This window comes from Saccostrea cucullata, unplaced genomic scaffold (genome assembly GCF_032062105.1).
Source record: "Saccostrea cucullata isolate Sc308-1 unplaced genomic scaffold, CSIRO_AGI_Scuc_v1 ctg754, whole genome shotgun sequence".
Taxonomy (NCBI): Eukaryota; Metazoa; Mollusca; class Bivalvia; order Ostreida; family Ostreidae; genus Saccostrea; species Saccostrea cuccullata.
This window is the reverse complement of record NW_026927699.1, coordinates 4,142-21,537: the sequence shown is the minus strand read 5'-3', so window position 1 is coordinate 21,537 and position 17,396 is coordinate 4,142. Positions and strand designations below refer to the sequence as shown.

General features: G+C 34.0%; 1 protein-coding gene across 1 annotated transcript; it reads right to left on the bottom strand.

Moving 5' to 3' along the window:
* Positions 1-341: 341 nt before the first annotated feature.
* LOC134275274 (uncharacterized) lies at positions 342-14,225 on the bottom strand. The gene is made up of 3 exons (XM_062757548.1): positions 14,049-14,225; positions 6,724-6,883; positions 342-4,342 (listed from the first exon to the last, which is right to left on the bottom strand). The coding sequence occupies exons 1-3, from the start codon at positions 14,223-14,225 to the stop codon at positions 342-344; spliced, it is 4,338 nt and encodes a 1,445-aa protein (XP_062613532.1).
* Positions 14,226-17,396: the final 3,171 nt, after the last annotated feature.

Here is a 17,396-nt window from a genome sequence, read left to right as displayed (position 1 = left end):
GGAGGAGTAGCGTTTTAAAGAAATTAATTTTGAATAGTAAATTTACGGTCGATAATGCTCAGCAACATGGCCAGATTTGTCCTTAATTCCGATTTCAGCTCCAAGTTTAACAAGCAAACGAAAAAAGGCAGGATTTTTTACTGCGTAGTGGAGGGGTGTACATCCCGCAAGGTTCTGCATATTGATAAGCGTTCTTATTTTTGCCATATTTTGGACGGGAGGAGTATGGAATAAATCTTCATTTTCAATTGACCAAAGGTGATGTAAAGTAAAGAAGAAACTTTTATTTTCCATTAAGCACAAATAATGTAAAAAGGTATTTCCGATTGCATCCTTCAATGTTATAATATCTTTGTCAAACAAATAAAATCAGAGCGATGTAAACCTTTTAATATCGGATTATCTGAATAAAACAGAAGCGGCCATATCTCCAAGGGGGATAAATCTGCTATATTTCCATAGCTCACTTCATCAATTATCGTTTTCTCCTCTAACCAATTGCACTCACTTGTCGTACAGTTTTCTGGAGATAAGCATGGTACAGTGCTTTTATGAAGGTTCCATAATTCATCGGGAAGATCAGCAAGAATAATGCTATATATGTCAATGTACTTTCTGCTATTTAAAGCATTTTCCGTTATTTTATTGAATACACAATGGGTTCTAAGCAACTTCGGTAACATCCTGTAGTCACTACCATTCATATTACTCAGTAAACTTGGATATTTTTTGAACAGCCTAGAAGCAATATCCTCTCTTCCTTTCATACGTGCCATACGAAGACATTCGATTCTCATTGCTTCAGACAAGTCTTCTTGTAAAAATAATTCTATAATGTTTTGCGACCCATTTTCAATTGCATAAAAGAAAGTCAAATTCCCTTCTTTGTCTGAAAATTTAATCAAATCGCCCTTAGAGAGAAGAAAGTCAGTCCATTGTGTCGTCTTTTCCAATAATGATATGTGCAAAAGTGACTGTCCATCACTATTTTTGTAAGTAAGGACATCACTGTATTTGTCCAAAATTTGGCTAATAATTGATTTACACTGGACAGATTGAAGCAAATACGGAAAGTTCATACCAAGTATGTGAACACCTTTTTTTAGTAGTTCGTCTGATATATTATAGTAGCCGTTTGCAACTGCCACTGTTAGAGAATCAACCCCACCTTCCGAAAGCATTTTGACATCAGCATCAGACTCCAACAGTTTTTGTACAATATTTATATCACCGATGTAACATGAAATGTGCAATGGTGTTAAACCTTTGTAATCCTGACTATTCACATTTCCTCGATTAGAAATTAAAGTAGAAAGAATATCAATATCGTGGTTTTGAGCAGCGATATGTAATGATGTAGATCCGGTCATATCTGCAATATTCACATTTGCTCCTTTTTGTATAAGTAACATCAAAACCTTTAAATTTCCATTAAAGCAAGCCATATGTATAGGTGCTCGTCCATCTTTGTCGAGCAAATTAACATGTGCCTTATTTCTCAAAAGCATTTCTGTGACATTTGAAAAATTCCCAAAACAAGCAAGATGTAAGGGAGTAAGGCCATCTTTGTCAGCAATGTTTATATCGATATTATTCTGAATGAGTATATCGACTATCCTTTCAAGTTTCTCTATTAATCCTTTTCCATATTGACAGTATTCTATAGATGTGGTCATATCTGATGTGTTATATGAAATAACATTTTGTGCAGAATTCTTTGAACCGCTTAACTTATTTACTTTCCTATGGAAGCAACGATCATTTTCTCTTTTGTCATGTGTAAAAAATCTTTCAGTTTTTGGATTTCGGCATGCATGATGGATTGCTGTTTTATTCTCTTTATCTAGTGCATTCACATCTACCTCATGTTGTAGAAGAATTAAGATGCATTCTTTGGATAAATTTTCTGAAGCAATATGCAAAGGAGTTCGATTATCCTTGGTGAGAATGTTTGGACATGCTCCTTTGAAGAGCAGATAATAAAGAAGTTCTGAGTTACTATGTGCACAACTGATATGAAGTGCTGTCAGACCATTCTCATTCCTATAATTTATATCAAGTCCTTGATCCAATAGTAAAGAGACGACATTTTTATTTCCGTTTTGACAAGCTTTCCAAAGTCCATTCAGTTGATTTTGTATATTTATTCTTTTTTCCAATAAAGATTTGATGGTATCAGAATTTCCAATAAAACAGGCTAACGCTAATGGAGTTTCGCCGTCATTAGTAGTTAAGTTAATATCGCATCCCTTCTCAATAAGGAAAGAAGTAATCCTATTCTGCTCAGAAAATATGGATGAATATAAAGCTGTCCATCCAAGATTGTCTTGTGAATTGAAATTTGCCCCAAGAGTAATCAAAAGCTCTGCAGCTTCCAATGAACCATTTCGACATGCTAGAGACAATGGTGTCTCACCGTTGTCATCTTTGATATTTACTTCAGCTCCAAAGTCATTTAATAATTTGATTACATTAACATGATTATTCCGACAGGCCTCATGGAGTACAGAAATACCGACTTCATTCTTAGAGTTCACAGATGCCCCTTTTGATAGTAAGTAATGAGTAAGATCACAATGCCCATATAAACTGCTTACCATTAAAGGTGAAACCACTTCATCAATTAAATGAAAATTTGATGTAAGGTCTTCCTGAGAGCAGACTTTCTTTTGGATGAGGAATTCCAATATTTCTATTTTTCCCGTTATACAAACTAGAATTGGCAATGGGATTCGTGCAATGGGACAATGATCTTCATGACTTTTCTTTTCTTTATCAAAGTCACAATACAAACAATTATCATCTGAAAACATTTCTTCCATAAGATAATGAACATTTTCATAAATTTTTAAATAATAGTCAAAGCACCATTGAACAATTTCAATATTTTCACTAAGAATAGCAAAATATATTGAACATGCCTTCTGATCGAATAAAGTTTGAAAAAGAGTCTCATTTTCAATTTGAAACAGATATTTTAAAACTGTTGACCAGTTGTATGCCATAAGTAAATGAAGAAATGAAATTCGGCTATTTCTTAATAAATCTCCCTTCGAAAATGAAGTCATACAGTCCATTCGAATTGATGACAAGCTTCGGCCTATTTTCGTAAGTGCTTCATCCAAAACATGTCTATCTTCTAAATGAGAAATCAGACCAGATTCAATCTGTGCTTTTGGCATGGCTGGGTTTTCAAAAACTTCAAAAACCATCCCTCGTTCTATGTCTTTCTGTATTCTTTCTACATAACATGTCAACATGCTTCCATCCAATTCTACTAGAAACAAATCTTCATTATCATCACATTCTAATCTTCCAAGAGGTCTAAGCCTATTTTGAAATATTTCTAATGGTGAATGTTGTATCAATGTTTCTGGTGATTGTTTTCCAAAGTGCCAAACTATTATATCAAGCAGTTTTGTGTGTATTAGAGAAAACGTTTGACCTATTTCTTTGAGATACTTTCCAACAAGTCTGTTGATAGCAGAAAATAAGTCTAAGGGATTGAGATCTATTTCACAAGCGTTGTGAATGTGTTTAAGGCATTCAAAGTCTTCAGATGCTTCCCTTTCAGATAGATATAATGCAAGTTTGTCTTCTGAAAGGGAACAACAAACTAGAGCACAATATTCGTAAATGCTTTCTGGTTTTGGATCGTCTATCATCAAGTCAAGCTTCGAGACTAACTGAACGAAAGGATTGTCAAAAAAAGTTACCAACCGCTCTGGATCAGCCCAAGCATTTACATACAACTTACAAAGCAAGGGGAAGCAATCAATATGCTTTTCAAACAATTGCTTGGGTAAAACTAGTTCGCACTGAACATAAGCTTCCAAGATTTGTTTCTTCTCAATAAATGATAAATGATTTTCTAGAATATCTAAATTGAATATGAAATCTGAGAATATTTTAATCTTTCTGAATGCACGGGCTGAGCTTAAAGCTAACCGACATGAAACAAGAAGTTTTGCTTTCTTTTGGCCTTCTCTTCCTTTGAAATCCAGACATTTTTTAATATCTTCAGAATGCTTAGCCCATTCATAAAAATGTTCATTAACTGTATATTCACCACATGGATCATCGGCAACAAAGACTTGAGGATTTTTTCTGTTGCGATAAGTCGTAATCTCCTCAGGACGACTAACAGGTATGATGGAAAATCCTTCTCTCCCCATTTTAAGCGCGATGTGATGAATAATGGCAGACTTTCCTGATCCTGGATGACCAACCACCACAACACATGGGTGTTCTTTAATGAATTCTTCAACAGCTGTAGATGATTTTGTTTCTACAAATACTTGATCTTCTTCTTCCCAGGACTCCAGTTTTTCCTCAATAAATTCTATATAATTAAAATCAGGAAAGTAAATAATGCAATATGGCTAAGTTAATAGATTTTATATTTTTTCCCCTTTATTTAGACAGGATAACACAATTAGTACATATGCCTAGTTTACATTGTGGTCCTGTATAAAACACATTTACAGACAAATAAAAAAAAATAGTAGGAACTAGAATAAGAAAGAATATATACATGGCATATGATATCAGACATATTTGTACATACAAGTCTATTAAATACTAGTATTAAATATTGTGCCATAAGATAAAATTCATTTAAGAAGAATTTCTTCACCTGTTCAAATTATAATTTTGCAAATATGCTATTTTAAAAACAAACTATGGAATTAGAGTTTCGAACAGTGTCAGGCAACTGGTTCCATAAAATTGCAGTTGAAACATTAAAAGACCGTTTATAATACACACTTCGTGTTTTTGGAATGTATATATTTTGTATTTTATCTTTTTTCCACTTCGGCTATAAATACTATGACTATAAAAAGATTTTACTAAAAATATTTTGAACTCTAATCATTCATATTATACCTTTGGAGGTTTTACAGATTATAGTGACCATTAAAGAAACCTGTTTGAAAGTTTTTTGAGATGTAAATGAAAATATCTAGACATCAATAGCTGGTGTGGACAATAGTTGAGGAGGATTCCCATTTCTATTTATAATATGAGGTGTCTAGATATAGATATGTCTCTGAATATTAGGGAAAATGGCAGTTGTATCCTAAATTGCAGCTTCATAGATAACAAATATAAAGCTTTCTACAATATGCCATTAAAACCAGCATGTGTTTGTAGAATAATTGATACAATATTGAGGTTTGATTCTTGTTTCTTTTTATTGCAACAATGGTCTAGAAATAGATTCTTCGAATAATCAAGAACGCTTTTTTCAGGCACTTTTTAAGATATCATTGCTGCATAAATAGGAAGAATATTGTAAAACTTGACATTTTTACGACAGTAACTATTGTTGGTGCCTACAAAGAATGGATGTTAAGTAACTAAAAACATATCAATTATGTAATTAAGGAGAAATTGGCGAAAGCTTACAATGAACTGCGACAACGCCGAGGTGTTTGTCAGTTGTTCATGGCGTGATTGCAATGATGTTTTGAGAATTTAATGAAAAAATTATAGTTTATAATTAAAATTTAACTTAAGATCTACCCAAAAATAAATATAAGCTTTAGAGTTTCTGCAGCTGACAAAATTCTCATAAAACAAAGATTAGTTTCTATTTTCTATTATCAATCGCCAAAAAATGTATTAAAATCTTGTCTACGGTGTTAATTAAAAAATTATAACTTAACTTGCTTATTTTGTTCATTTTTTATTCATGAAAAGGAAGTAGAACAAGCCATTCTATAATTATGTACCGGTATATATTATTCTGCTGTGTGCTTACGTCACATAATGAACTATTTTAATAACTTCATTCATACACATGTATGATGATATTTGTTCTCTGCATGATTATATAATAGAGAGCTTCCACAAATGTATATATTTACATTAAAGTCGTATCCTTAACATAAAAATAATATAGTTTACTATAGTTAACTATAGTAAATCAAAGTGACAAAGTTTTCGTCAATGTTTTCCAAAGTGTCAAAGTTTTCGTCAAAGTTTTTCAAAGTGTCAAAGTTTTCGCCAAAGTTTTTCATAGTGTCAAAGTTTTCGTCAAAGTTTTTCAAAGTGTCAAAGTTTTCGCCAAAGTTTTTCAAAGTGTCAAAGTTTTCGCCAAAGTTTTTCAAAGTGTCAAAGTTTTCGCCAAAGTTTTTAAAGTGTCAAAGTTTTCGTCAAAGTTTTTCAAAGTGTCAAAGTTTTCATCAAAGTTTTTCATAGTGTCAAAGTTTTCGTCAAAGTTTTTCAAAGTGTCAAAGTTTTCGATAAAGTTTTTCAAAGTATCAAAGTTTTCAATAAAGTTTTTTAAAGTATCAAATTTTTGGATAAAGTTTCTCAAAGTGTCAAAGTTTTCGATAAAGTTTTTCAAAGTATCAAAGTTTTCGATAATTTTTTTGAAAGTATCAAAGTTTTCAATAAACTTTTTCAAAGTATCAAAGTTTTCGATAATGTTTTTCAAAGTGTCAAAGTTTTCGATAAAGTTTTTCAAAGTATCAAACTTTTCGATAAAGTTTTTCAAAGCATCCAATTTTTTGATAAAGTTTTTCAAAGTGTCATAGTTTTTGAAAAGTTTTTCAAAGTGTCAAAGTTTTTGTCAAAGTTTTTCAAAGTGTCAAAGTTATCACTATAATAAATCAAAGTTTTCAATGTGTCAAAGTTATAACTATAGTTAACTATAGTAAACTAGAGTTAACTATAGTTAACTATAGTATTTTTTGTTAGGGATACTGCTAAGATCACCTCTAACATTCCAGGGTATCGTTTCTAACCGTTCCAATCTTAGTTGTCTTATCTCCAGTAAATGCTCCAAAAGAAGTTCTCGCTCAGAGTCATCGATTGAGGTTACCCTTAAAGTCATAGCTTCATTTAGTAAAGCAGAACCTCCAAGTCTTCCAATAGCCTAAAACGATTCCAAACATGTATATAATGAGGATTATACACGAGTCTTCTAAATTAGAAAGTAAGGTCAATAGCAAGGCAGGGTTTCAGGAGAAAAAAGGGTTTAATACATAGGCTTTTTCCATTTAAAAAACAGTCATTGAAAGTGATCTCCCGTTTGGAATTCTCTATGCGGTGGAAATAAATAAAGCGTTTACAGAGGTAAACAAAAGCACGTGTTTTTTTAACGGATAGAATCAACTATAATATAAGAAAAAAAGCAGTGATAGTTTGTTATACATTATATTGTGTAAACTGAAAGGGCAGACAATCAAAATGTCCTCATTTACCATAGTTATGCTGGGAAGAACAAAGATGCGACATGTGCTAAAAGTTACGAAAGCTAGAGTGGTAACCGGATAAGAACAGTTCTATAGGTCATGCTTAGTAACTTCTGATAAAATTTATAATAATTCAATGCAAATATATTTATGAAAATTTATTTCCCATAACGTAAATTACATGATAGAAACTCTTGATCATTGTGAATAATAATTAGATGTGAAGGGAAGCAACTCAAAATTAACAAACAGTGCTGGAATTTCTTTGTTTTGTCTCTATATTTCGCATTTTCAGCCAAAATATATACACGTCATCGGATATAAGTATACAACAAGGTATTTTATTCAAAACGTCTGTGAAAGAAATGAGTTTTAGAGAAATTGAATGGTTAAAAATTATCTAGGTTCTTTTTATCATCATTTTACATAGGTAATGCATTGACTCTGATTAAGAATTGTGAAAGCATTGATTAGACGAAAACTAGGAATGAAGGCTGACTTGGTGTGTAAAAAGAACCAGAATTAAACATGTTTTGTACCATTAAACATGTTCCAAAATTCTTGAAAAATTCTATACTAAAGCCAGAAACATTGCCAATGTCCTTAAATTGATTAAATTGATTGTGCGATTCTCAGTTATTCTTGGACTCTCATTAAGGCTTTGCATTCTCAACGGCATGCCTCTCAAATGGTGACCGATTCTCATTGGTTTAGAAATTAATGACCTCATCAACTTGAGATTATTGTTGACAACAATGATATGACTTAAGCCCACCTTTTTAATGTACGAACCTTTTTTATCGGTTCCTAGATACACTCGGTGACATTCACCCGTTTTTTGTACTCTGTATATTTCATCAGTGATTTGAAAAGCTGTGTAAATTTTAGTTTGTCATGCTATGTAATTTGGCTGAAAAATTACGATCAGAAAACACTCTAGCCTTGTAGTTAAAATGTTGTAAAATAGGAATGCGGGTGTTATGCATATGTATGTAATATCAAAAGGTACTTGTTTATTGAAAATCATCACGTAGATCTGCACGTTGGCCCCACTTATATCGAACAATTCGAACTAACACCATTTTTGTTGTCTATGTTGTTAACATAAACTAGCAAGGTTCATCATTTGAGAGACAAAGCGTCGAGATTCCTCACTGAATGTCCAAGTATAACTGAGGAATTTACGATCTCAAAAATTAACTGGAGAGCAATTCGCAACATACCCATTATTCAGATTTCTTTATTTCGTTTTTTTTTATTAATATCATCTATTTTATGCATATGAAATCAGATGACTTTATTTTACGGGAAAAGGTATTAATTTTTTGGTCGGGGTCGGCCTGCGGCCTTGGGTATATATAAGTAGGAAAGCTCGGGAACAACTTTCTTTTCATCAACTTGCTGGATACAGAGTAGGTTGAATATTTCTTTGTCAAGTTTTTTCATAATATTTGTAAGAAATTTTTTGCATCTGCCTTAAATACATTTAAATTTTGGTTAATGGATAATAAAGTTTGTATGTTCTTAATACATTTTTAATCCAACGTATATATTTTTTCTGGATTGTGCTGGATTTACAGCTCGATTAATGTGACACGACAGCCATTTTGAATATATTAATGCAAATTTTTGCCCGTAGCAAATTTATCAAAAAAGTTTGTATCTGGTGAATTACAATTAGTAATTTTTGTTTGTTATTTACTCTAACGAGCGGAAATGCCTCCCAAAAATAAGACTAAGCGGAATTGCAGACTGAGAGACAACGAGGGCAAAGCATCAAGTTCAAAGAGGTCAAGACAAGAGCGACCAGCGGTAGCGATAGAGGTTGACGATAATCATACAGTTCAGGAACCAGGGGCCCATTTTAAAAAAAGAACTTAGGACTTAAGACCAAATTTAGTTCTTCGTATAACATTCTAAATAACAATATATTGAAAATGAATCTAATCTTTCTAAAAGGAATGTAGTAAGATATCTTTACAGTAGCAGTTTTAAAGAAAATCATTAATTTTGCAAAATGTTACATTCATCTGAAGTTTTTGGCCTTAGTCGTAAGTTCTTTTGTAAAACAGACTCCAGGTCCTTCAGGAAGCATCGCCGCCCAAGAGAATGTAGTTGGTGCCAGAAAGTCAAACTCTACCCCCTGGCCCCAGCACCTGTGCCTGCTTTGGCCATTGAATCTCAATCAGGTACAAGCATTGGTTATGAGAATCAATATGTAGATAGCATTCATTCACTATTGGCTAGCAATGTCTCTAACTCATTGAAGTCTAAAATCATTAGTTCAGCATACATAGAGATTAGTTTGTTGCTTGATAACACTTCCCTGACAGAATCTTCAGAGAAAAAAATATTTTTTAATGAAAAAGGGGAGTTGGTCACAAGAGAGGTTGTTAAACCTAGCAATAAGATTCAAAATATCAGTAAATGGACAGATGCATTCTTAGTTTACTCTAGCATTTATGCTTCAGCCCACCCAGAATCTTACCAGGGTTTGCTGAAATATTTACATGACATAAGACTCGGGGCTTCAAGGTGTGGGGAGGGGATTTGGGATGGAAGAAATATGACGAGCAGTTTCGACTTCGCCGCAGTATCGATCCCACCATAGATTGGTCTAAAGTAGACTATGAGTTATGGTTGATGTTTATGTCATCATCCCCACAATCTAAACTAACAATTAAACCAAACAGCCCAGCCTACAGCAAGTGCTATAATTTCAACTTCAAGGGTCATTGTGACAGACCTTCTTGCCAGTACATGCACAAGTGCATTAAATGTTCTGGGAGTCATCCACAATATTTGTGCCCTCAATCTAATTATGTTGGGAAGTCCACAAGTTACCCGAGGGGACCACTGCTGAAGGGCAACCCCAAGTTAGACCCCTTATGTCACACCCAACACAAACCCACAGACCACAAAGGTATATGGGCCCTAGGAAATTTCCCTATTAATGTTGAAAAGTTAAATGAATATTTGCAGCCATATCCAGACAAATATGCTGCTAATTATATAAAAAATGGGTTTTCAAAGGGTTTTGAAATAAATTATACAGGCCCAAGGTGTCATGTGTTTTCAAAAAATATTAAGTCTGCAAGTGAACACCATGATGAGTTGATGGAAAAGATAAGTAAGGAAATAAAGCTTGGCCGAATCATGGGTCCTTTTGATCAACTTCCAATTTCTAACCTCCATATTTCGCCAGTTGGCATTGTCCCTAAATCTGATGGAGGGTGGCGAATGATTACCCATTTATCCTATCCTAGTTCCCAGGGGATCTACGACTTCATAGACCCAGATTTATGTACAGTGCAGTATGCATCATTTGATGGTGTAGTCAATATGATTGCAAATTTGGGAAGGGGCGCATTGATAGGTAAGATGGATATTAAAAGTGCTTTTCGTTTAGTTCCGATAAATCCAGGGGATTTTGACTTGTTAGGTTTCTCTGTAGATGGATTATATTACATAGATAAATGCCTTCCCATGGGTTGTTCCATTAGTTGCAGAATTTGGGAAACATTTGCAACTTTTCTACACTGGCTTGCTCAGTTCAAGTCTGGATTGAATACATTAGATCATTATTTAGACGATTTCCTTTTTGCAGGTAGGTCTGGTAGTGATGAATGTGAAATTCTATTGTCTACTTTTAGTAACTTAGCTGGGGATTTAGGGGTACCACTAGCCCATGAGAAAACTTCTGGTCCAACAACAAAATTAATATTTCTAGGTTTCGAAATTGATACACTAGAGATGACAATTAAGATTCCAGAAGCTAAGTTAGAAATCCTGAAGAGTCTGATTGACATTTTTTTAGATAGGGAAAAAGTTACACTGCAAGAAATGCAGTCTTTAGTTGGAATGCTCAATTTTTTCTCAAAGGCAATCAGATCTAGTAGAGCTTTTATTCGAAGAATGTATGATGCATTTAGTGGAGTTTTCAAGCCACATCATCATATAAGATTATCAGTAGGAATTAAAAATGACCTTAGAATGTGGCTGGTGTTCTTGAACCATTTCAATGGGGTTGCATATTTTCCTAATACTGTATGGGAAGATTCTAGCATTTTACAGTTATTTACAGATAGTGCAGGTTCAGGTCATTTAGGTTGTGGGGGTTACTTTAGTGGAAGTTGGTTTTTTCTCCAATGGCCAAAACATTGGAATAACCAAGAAATTTTGAGAGACATGACTTTTCTTGAACTCATACCAGTAGTTTTAGCAATAGAGATATGGGGACCTAGGTTGTTACATAAAAAAGTTCAGTTTCATGTTGATAACCTTTCATTAGTTAGTGTCATCAATACCCAATCTTCCAAGTCCAAAAGAGTGATGGAATTGGTAAGACATTTGGTTTTCAGACTGATGATCAATAATGTTATATTTAGGGCAAATCACATTAGTAGCTTGGATAACAAAATTGCAGATTCTATTTCTTGCAAACAGTGGTTCCGCTTCAAGACGTTAGCACCAGAGGCAAGCACCAGACCAGACCCTCTTCCAGTAGAATTAGTCAACATGATTTACAGATTCAAATGAATAAATTGCTAGATGCTTCAATCTCTGAAAACACTAAGACAGCATACGAAACAGGACAAAATTCATTTTATAATTTCCGGAAAGAATTTGGGTACGAAATTTCATGGCCCCCACCTCTTAGAGATGTTGTTCACTTTGTTGCTTATCTGTCACTTAAGAAGTGTTCCTATGCTACGGCAAAATCTTATCTATCTTCTATTAGTTTTCAATGCAAAATTCACAATTGGGTTGATGAAACAAAGAACTTTCTGGTTGTAAAGGTTCTTGAGGGTATGAGAAGAACTGGTAGGTCTGCAGATGCAAGGCTACCTATAACCTTGCAGTTGCTTACTGAAGTTGTTAGGGTTTTATCGAGCATTTGTAGCAATAGTTATGAAACAAAATTGTTCAGAGCTGCTTATATATTAGCCTTCTTTGGTTTTCTCAGAATAGGGGAATTCACATTGTCTACTGGTAATAGTGTTCATACAATTTTACAAGTGACTGATGTTCAATTTGAAGCTAATTACTCCAAGGTTTTTGTACACATAAGAATGTCAAAATGTGATCAGGATAGAAAGGGGGTTTCTTTAGCCATTGATAAAAGTGGGGGAATCCTGTGTCCAGTAGCAAGTTTGATAGATTATCTTGTAGTAAGACCAAAAATTAAAGGGCCATTATTCATCCACTGTGGAAAAAATCCCCTCACCAGGTTTTGAAAAAATCACTTCAGGTTTTGGGGGTTCAGGGACATTATAGGGCCCATTCATTTCTTATCGGGGCAGCCACTGCAACATTTGAAGCGGGGTGTTCACAAGATGTCATAATGGAAGCAGGGCGTTGGAAGTCTAGGGCATACAAATCATACATAAGATGTCCTGTTGGGCAGATGTTGGGGGCAAATAAGTTGTAATTTTGTAAATATAACAAGAATTATTCAAATTATTGCATACATTTGTAGAGGTCTCTGAAGTTAAAGTCTGGTGTGTGGGCTCTTCTATTATTAAGAATGCAATGATGGCATCAGTATGCAGACTGGAGGGAACAAATCTTGGATTGGATAGATTGAAAATAAATATCTGGTGGCAGGGATATTCAGGTTTGAATTTTTTGGGACTTAAAAGAAAGCGCTTTTTTCTGACAGACTATGAGGAATCCCCAGACTTTTTGGTTATTCACTGTGGGGCAAACGATTTAGGATCAATTGATCTGTATACTCTCATTGAGAAAATTAAATCCCATCTAAAGATTATCAAGACTCGCTTTCCACATTCTACACTTGTTTGGTCACAGATGCTGCCACGAAATAAATGGAGGTATTCGGGGGACAATAAAGCAATGGAGCGTTCCCGTCTTAAGGCCAATAGGGTAGCTGCTTCATTAGTGTTAGAGTTGGGGGGTTGTTACATAAAGTACCCTGATTTATTGAAAAACATATCACAATTTCTGTTGCCAGATGGAGTACACCTCAATGACCTAGGAAATAAACTCTTTCTAAATAATATCCAAGGGGGGTTAGAATTTTTCCTGTCAAAGCAAGGAAATGTGTATCCTTAAACAAAACATACTAAAGAACATTGGTCCGTGGGGGCTTTTTTGTCAGTTGCTTGGGTGCTCCCCCATGTGTGGGATGACTGCGAACTCTCATTCGGTTGTTCACTGTCATGTGGCGTTTGCGCACACCAAAGCAACTGAGGCCTACATAAACTTTGTATTGTTGTGAAGTTTTCACCATTGAACTGTGAAGGGGGTTGAAATGTTGAACCATTTTATATGTAAAATATTTGTTGATATGTTGATATAATTTGTTTTGTGCTTGATTTGTGCATATAACTAATTACACTTAAATAAGTAACCGCGGTTTACCCGGGGTGGTCATTTTTTGCACATATGACTTGTTTGTGTTGATGAATTTTGTTGAATTTGTGTGGGTTTGCCCAAAAGTTGTGTGTATTAATTGGCATCCCACAAATTACTATGCCACGGCCAATGTTCGCCAAAATAAAGGTTAAAACAAACATTTTGTTGTCATTTCCCTGTAAAAATAATTATGAATGTGTTTTTATAGAAAAACATAAATTTGTTTTTTTCAATTTTCTTTGTGTTCTACTATAGTAAATTGAACTTTCATTCCCGTCCACTGCTTACTCACTGTTCTACCCATTTATAAAATTAAATTTTCTTTTAGTGATTGGTGTGCCTTTTCTCATTATTTGGTTTATTTTTGAAGAGCCACTGATGTGGGAATAGGAACACTAAGGATAAAGCAAGGTAATACAATTGATTTCTACATAGACTATTGAATGATATAAATGTACTTTCGCTTACCCCCTCTATATCTATCCAGCTAGTATTAAATTCATTTGCATTCATCCTTGCGTCTGTTGAATGAGCAACTTTGTTTCTGTAGAACTTGATTCTTGCTAAGTCAGCCCCAGTACTGACATCTGATGGATTTGGTAGAACATCAAATCCTCCTGCTGGTGCTGGTGTAGAGGGACTCATCACAGGAAGAAACAAGACCTTTCAGTTAAAACTGAAAGGCGGCTTTCAGTAACTTTTTAGTGGCCATTCAGCCACTGAATGGCACATACATTTCAGCAACCTTTCAGCTGCCTTTCAGTCACATTTCAGATACCTTTCAGATACCTTTCAGTCACCATTCAGCGGACACATTTCCGTCAACTTTCAGTGGCCTTTCCATCAACTTTCAGTGACTTTTCCATCAATTTTCAGTGACCTTTCCGTCGTCTTTCAGTGACCTTTCCGTCGACTTTCAGTGACCTTTCTGTCGTCTTTCAGTGACCATTCCGTCGACTTTCAGTGACCTTTCTGTCGTCTTTCAGTGACCTTTCCGCCATCTTTCAGTGATATTTAAGTCTCAATTTAGCAATTTTTTCACTAGCGTATTATTTTATAATCAGATATTTTTCCTTAACAAGGAAGCATATTTTGAATAAAGATTTATTATTCAATCTTAATTGTGTGGGTTTTTTTTATTTACTCATCGTGATCAAATTCGGGTACCTTGAAATATGTCTAAGTAATTATTATATTTTTATAAAATATTTGAGACTTATTCAAAATGATTTTTAATTTTCTAGTAACATTTAGAAAACAAAAATTCTTCAAGTGATAAAAAAAGATGATCCGATAACCGATTCAAAATTTAAATAAATGCATAACATTCTTTAGTGCTTATACGTGTATTTTTTCATGGAAATATATAGTTTTGATTGATGAGACAGAATTTATATTATTTAAACCATCTCTGGAAGATCGCAAGTATTACTGATCAATTTCGTTTCTTAATTATGTCATTGTCAAAACTGCAGGATATTTAGTTTTTGAAAGACATTATTTTAAATTCATTTTTAATGACAAGAATAAATAAATCGTTTATACATGACTCTTGTAGAAAAAAAATATAGTAGATTTTAGCTTTCTAAATGGTATTGATTTAATAAAATCATTCTACTAAGTTTCTAGATAGAGAATTTACAACGATCTTAAATCTTTGACACAGGAACAGGTGCCCGTCTCTGATAATTGTCATCATCCCGATAGGAGATGTGTAATTAATTAGTCTGTCCCCAAAATCCGCGCAACTAACATAGAATATACAAAAGATATACAAGATATATACACATCGCAGCTCCTCGATACAACAGGTGAACTGATTGTTCTATCGATTTATATAAATTAATTGATTTTAGATCCTCATTGCTCAACAAGAAGTCGTAGCGTAATCGATAAGGTAGTGGACACCTAAGCAGGAGACCAGGGTTCGACTCTGGGCATGGGAGCAATTTTTTTTCTTGTATTAATTTTTTTCCTATTTTTTTTATTCGGAATTAGATACATTTAATGCTATTATACCAGGAAAAAGTGAAATAAGATTTTTAGGTAAAAAAATAAGCCGATTATTCAATAAAAAGATTCAACTGAATGATCACGGAAAGGTCACTGAAATGTATGTGCCATTCAGTCGACTGAATGGTAACTGAATGATCACGGAAAGGTCACGGGAAAGGGTCTTTTCAGTGACCTTTCAGTGACCATTCAGTGGCCATTCAGCCACCATTCAGTCGACTGAATGGTGGATTTTCATCCTGTGCATGTTTCGTAAAAGGCAGATTAAGAGTGTAACATCAAAATCCTTTGACATAGGTGCATTAACTAAAACATTTTAAAATGAGGTAATAAATCTTTAAATCAAAAAGTAGTCTGTTCCTAATTTTTTTATCAGTAAGGACAGATGATACAAATGAAACAATGTTTATGTTGGTACATATTTTTGACCTATTTTAAATGATACGACTATTAAATTTCCAAACTGTAGACTTTCTACAATGATCAATATTCTGCCTTTTTACATTCACCCTTAAACTTTTGTAAATCTGAACAATTTATCACCTTAAAACACGCACGTGTAAAATTTTGGAAAAAAGTGAAATCAATAGAGTTATCAGTTTTACATAGTAATACATGATTTGCTTGATTGAATGTATGTTGTTTAATGTCCCTCTCGAGATTTTTTCTCTCATATGGAGAAACAATCAATTACCGCTTGAGAGCTGTCAAATACTCGGCACTCAAGGCAATTGCGCAGGGGGATCTTTTTGTGCCAGCACTTTCTGCAACAATGGACGTTGGTTTTTACGGTCTCATCTGAAAGACCCGCCGGTCTCAACGTCCCTCAGTGGGATTCAAACCCCACTGTAGGAAAGCTGGTGACAGCAATATATATGTCGGTCATCAAAATATGCCGGTGTAAAGACGAATAATGACCCCCATCGAATAATGACCGGGGGTCATTTTTCAACGACAAAAAATGACCCCTTACCCGTAGAAAAAAATCATTTTTTGTAGAAGAAGTGTCCTAGGGGTCATTATTTTATATGTTAGTCCTATAAAAAATTGACCCCCATTGAAAAATGAACCCCTTTAAATTGAAAAGAGATTCTTTATTGTCAAGTAAATAAAATTTCTTTTTAATATTCCTCCTTATAGTGTTTGCTTGAAGATTGATATTCCACTTCTTTTTAGAAATCAAACGATACAACAAACAGGTTCCAATACTCTTTGGCAAATCCTATTTGACAATGAAAGAGGAGGAAATATTTAAACCCCCCCCCCCCCCAAAAAAATTACGTCAAATTAAATGAAAAGCAAATATATAAATAAAACTCTATATCTTTTAATAATACTGAAAGAAGCTCTAGATAAAATATTGAAATGAAGTTAAGCCTTCACACAAGTTCTATCATATCATATTTACTTCGGCATGATTAAAGCATACTTTAAATGTTGGTGGGGGTATACTTGAAAGTTTTGTGGCAAAGTAACAGTTGAAAATTAGTAGAATAGTAGATTATTTTAAACTTATTTTTAGCCCCTCCTTATAGAAAAATAAAGGTAGGGTAGTTTTTTTGTTGCTTTTGTTGATAATCGACTTCCTCCTAAATACGTAAGGGGGTGGGGTGGGTATAACACCTAAAATATGCTCTGTGAAGCTATGGGCTAGTGTAAAATACACATTCTAATGCCAAAACTATACATGTAGACATAACCTTCTGATTTAACATACAGTATTCATCACGTTTCTTAATTCTTGTTTTACTCCACTCTTTTACCCGGTTCTGAGTATATTTTTCAGAGAATTTAATATGAAAA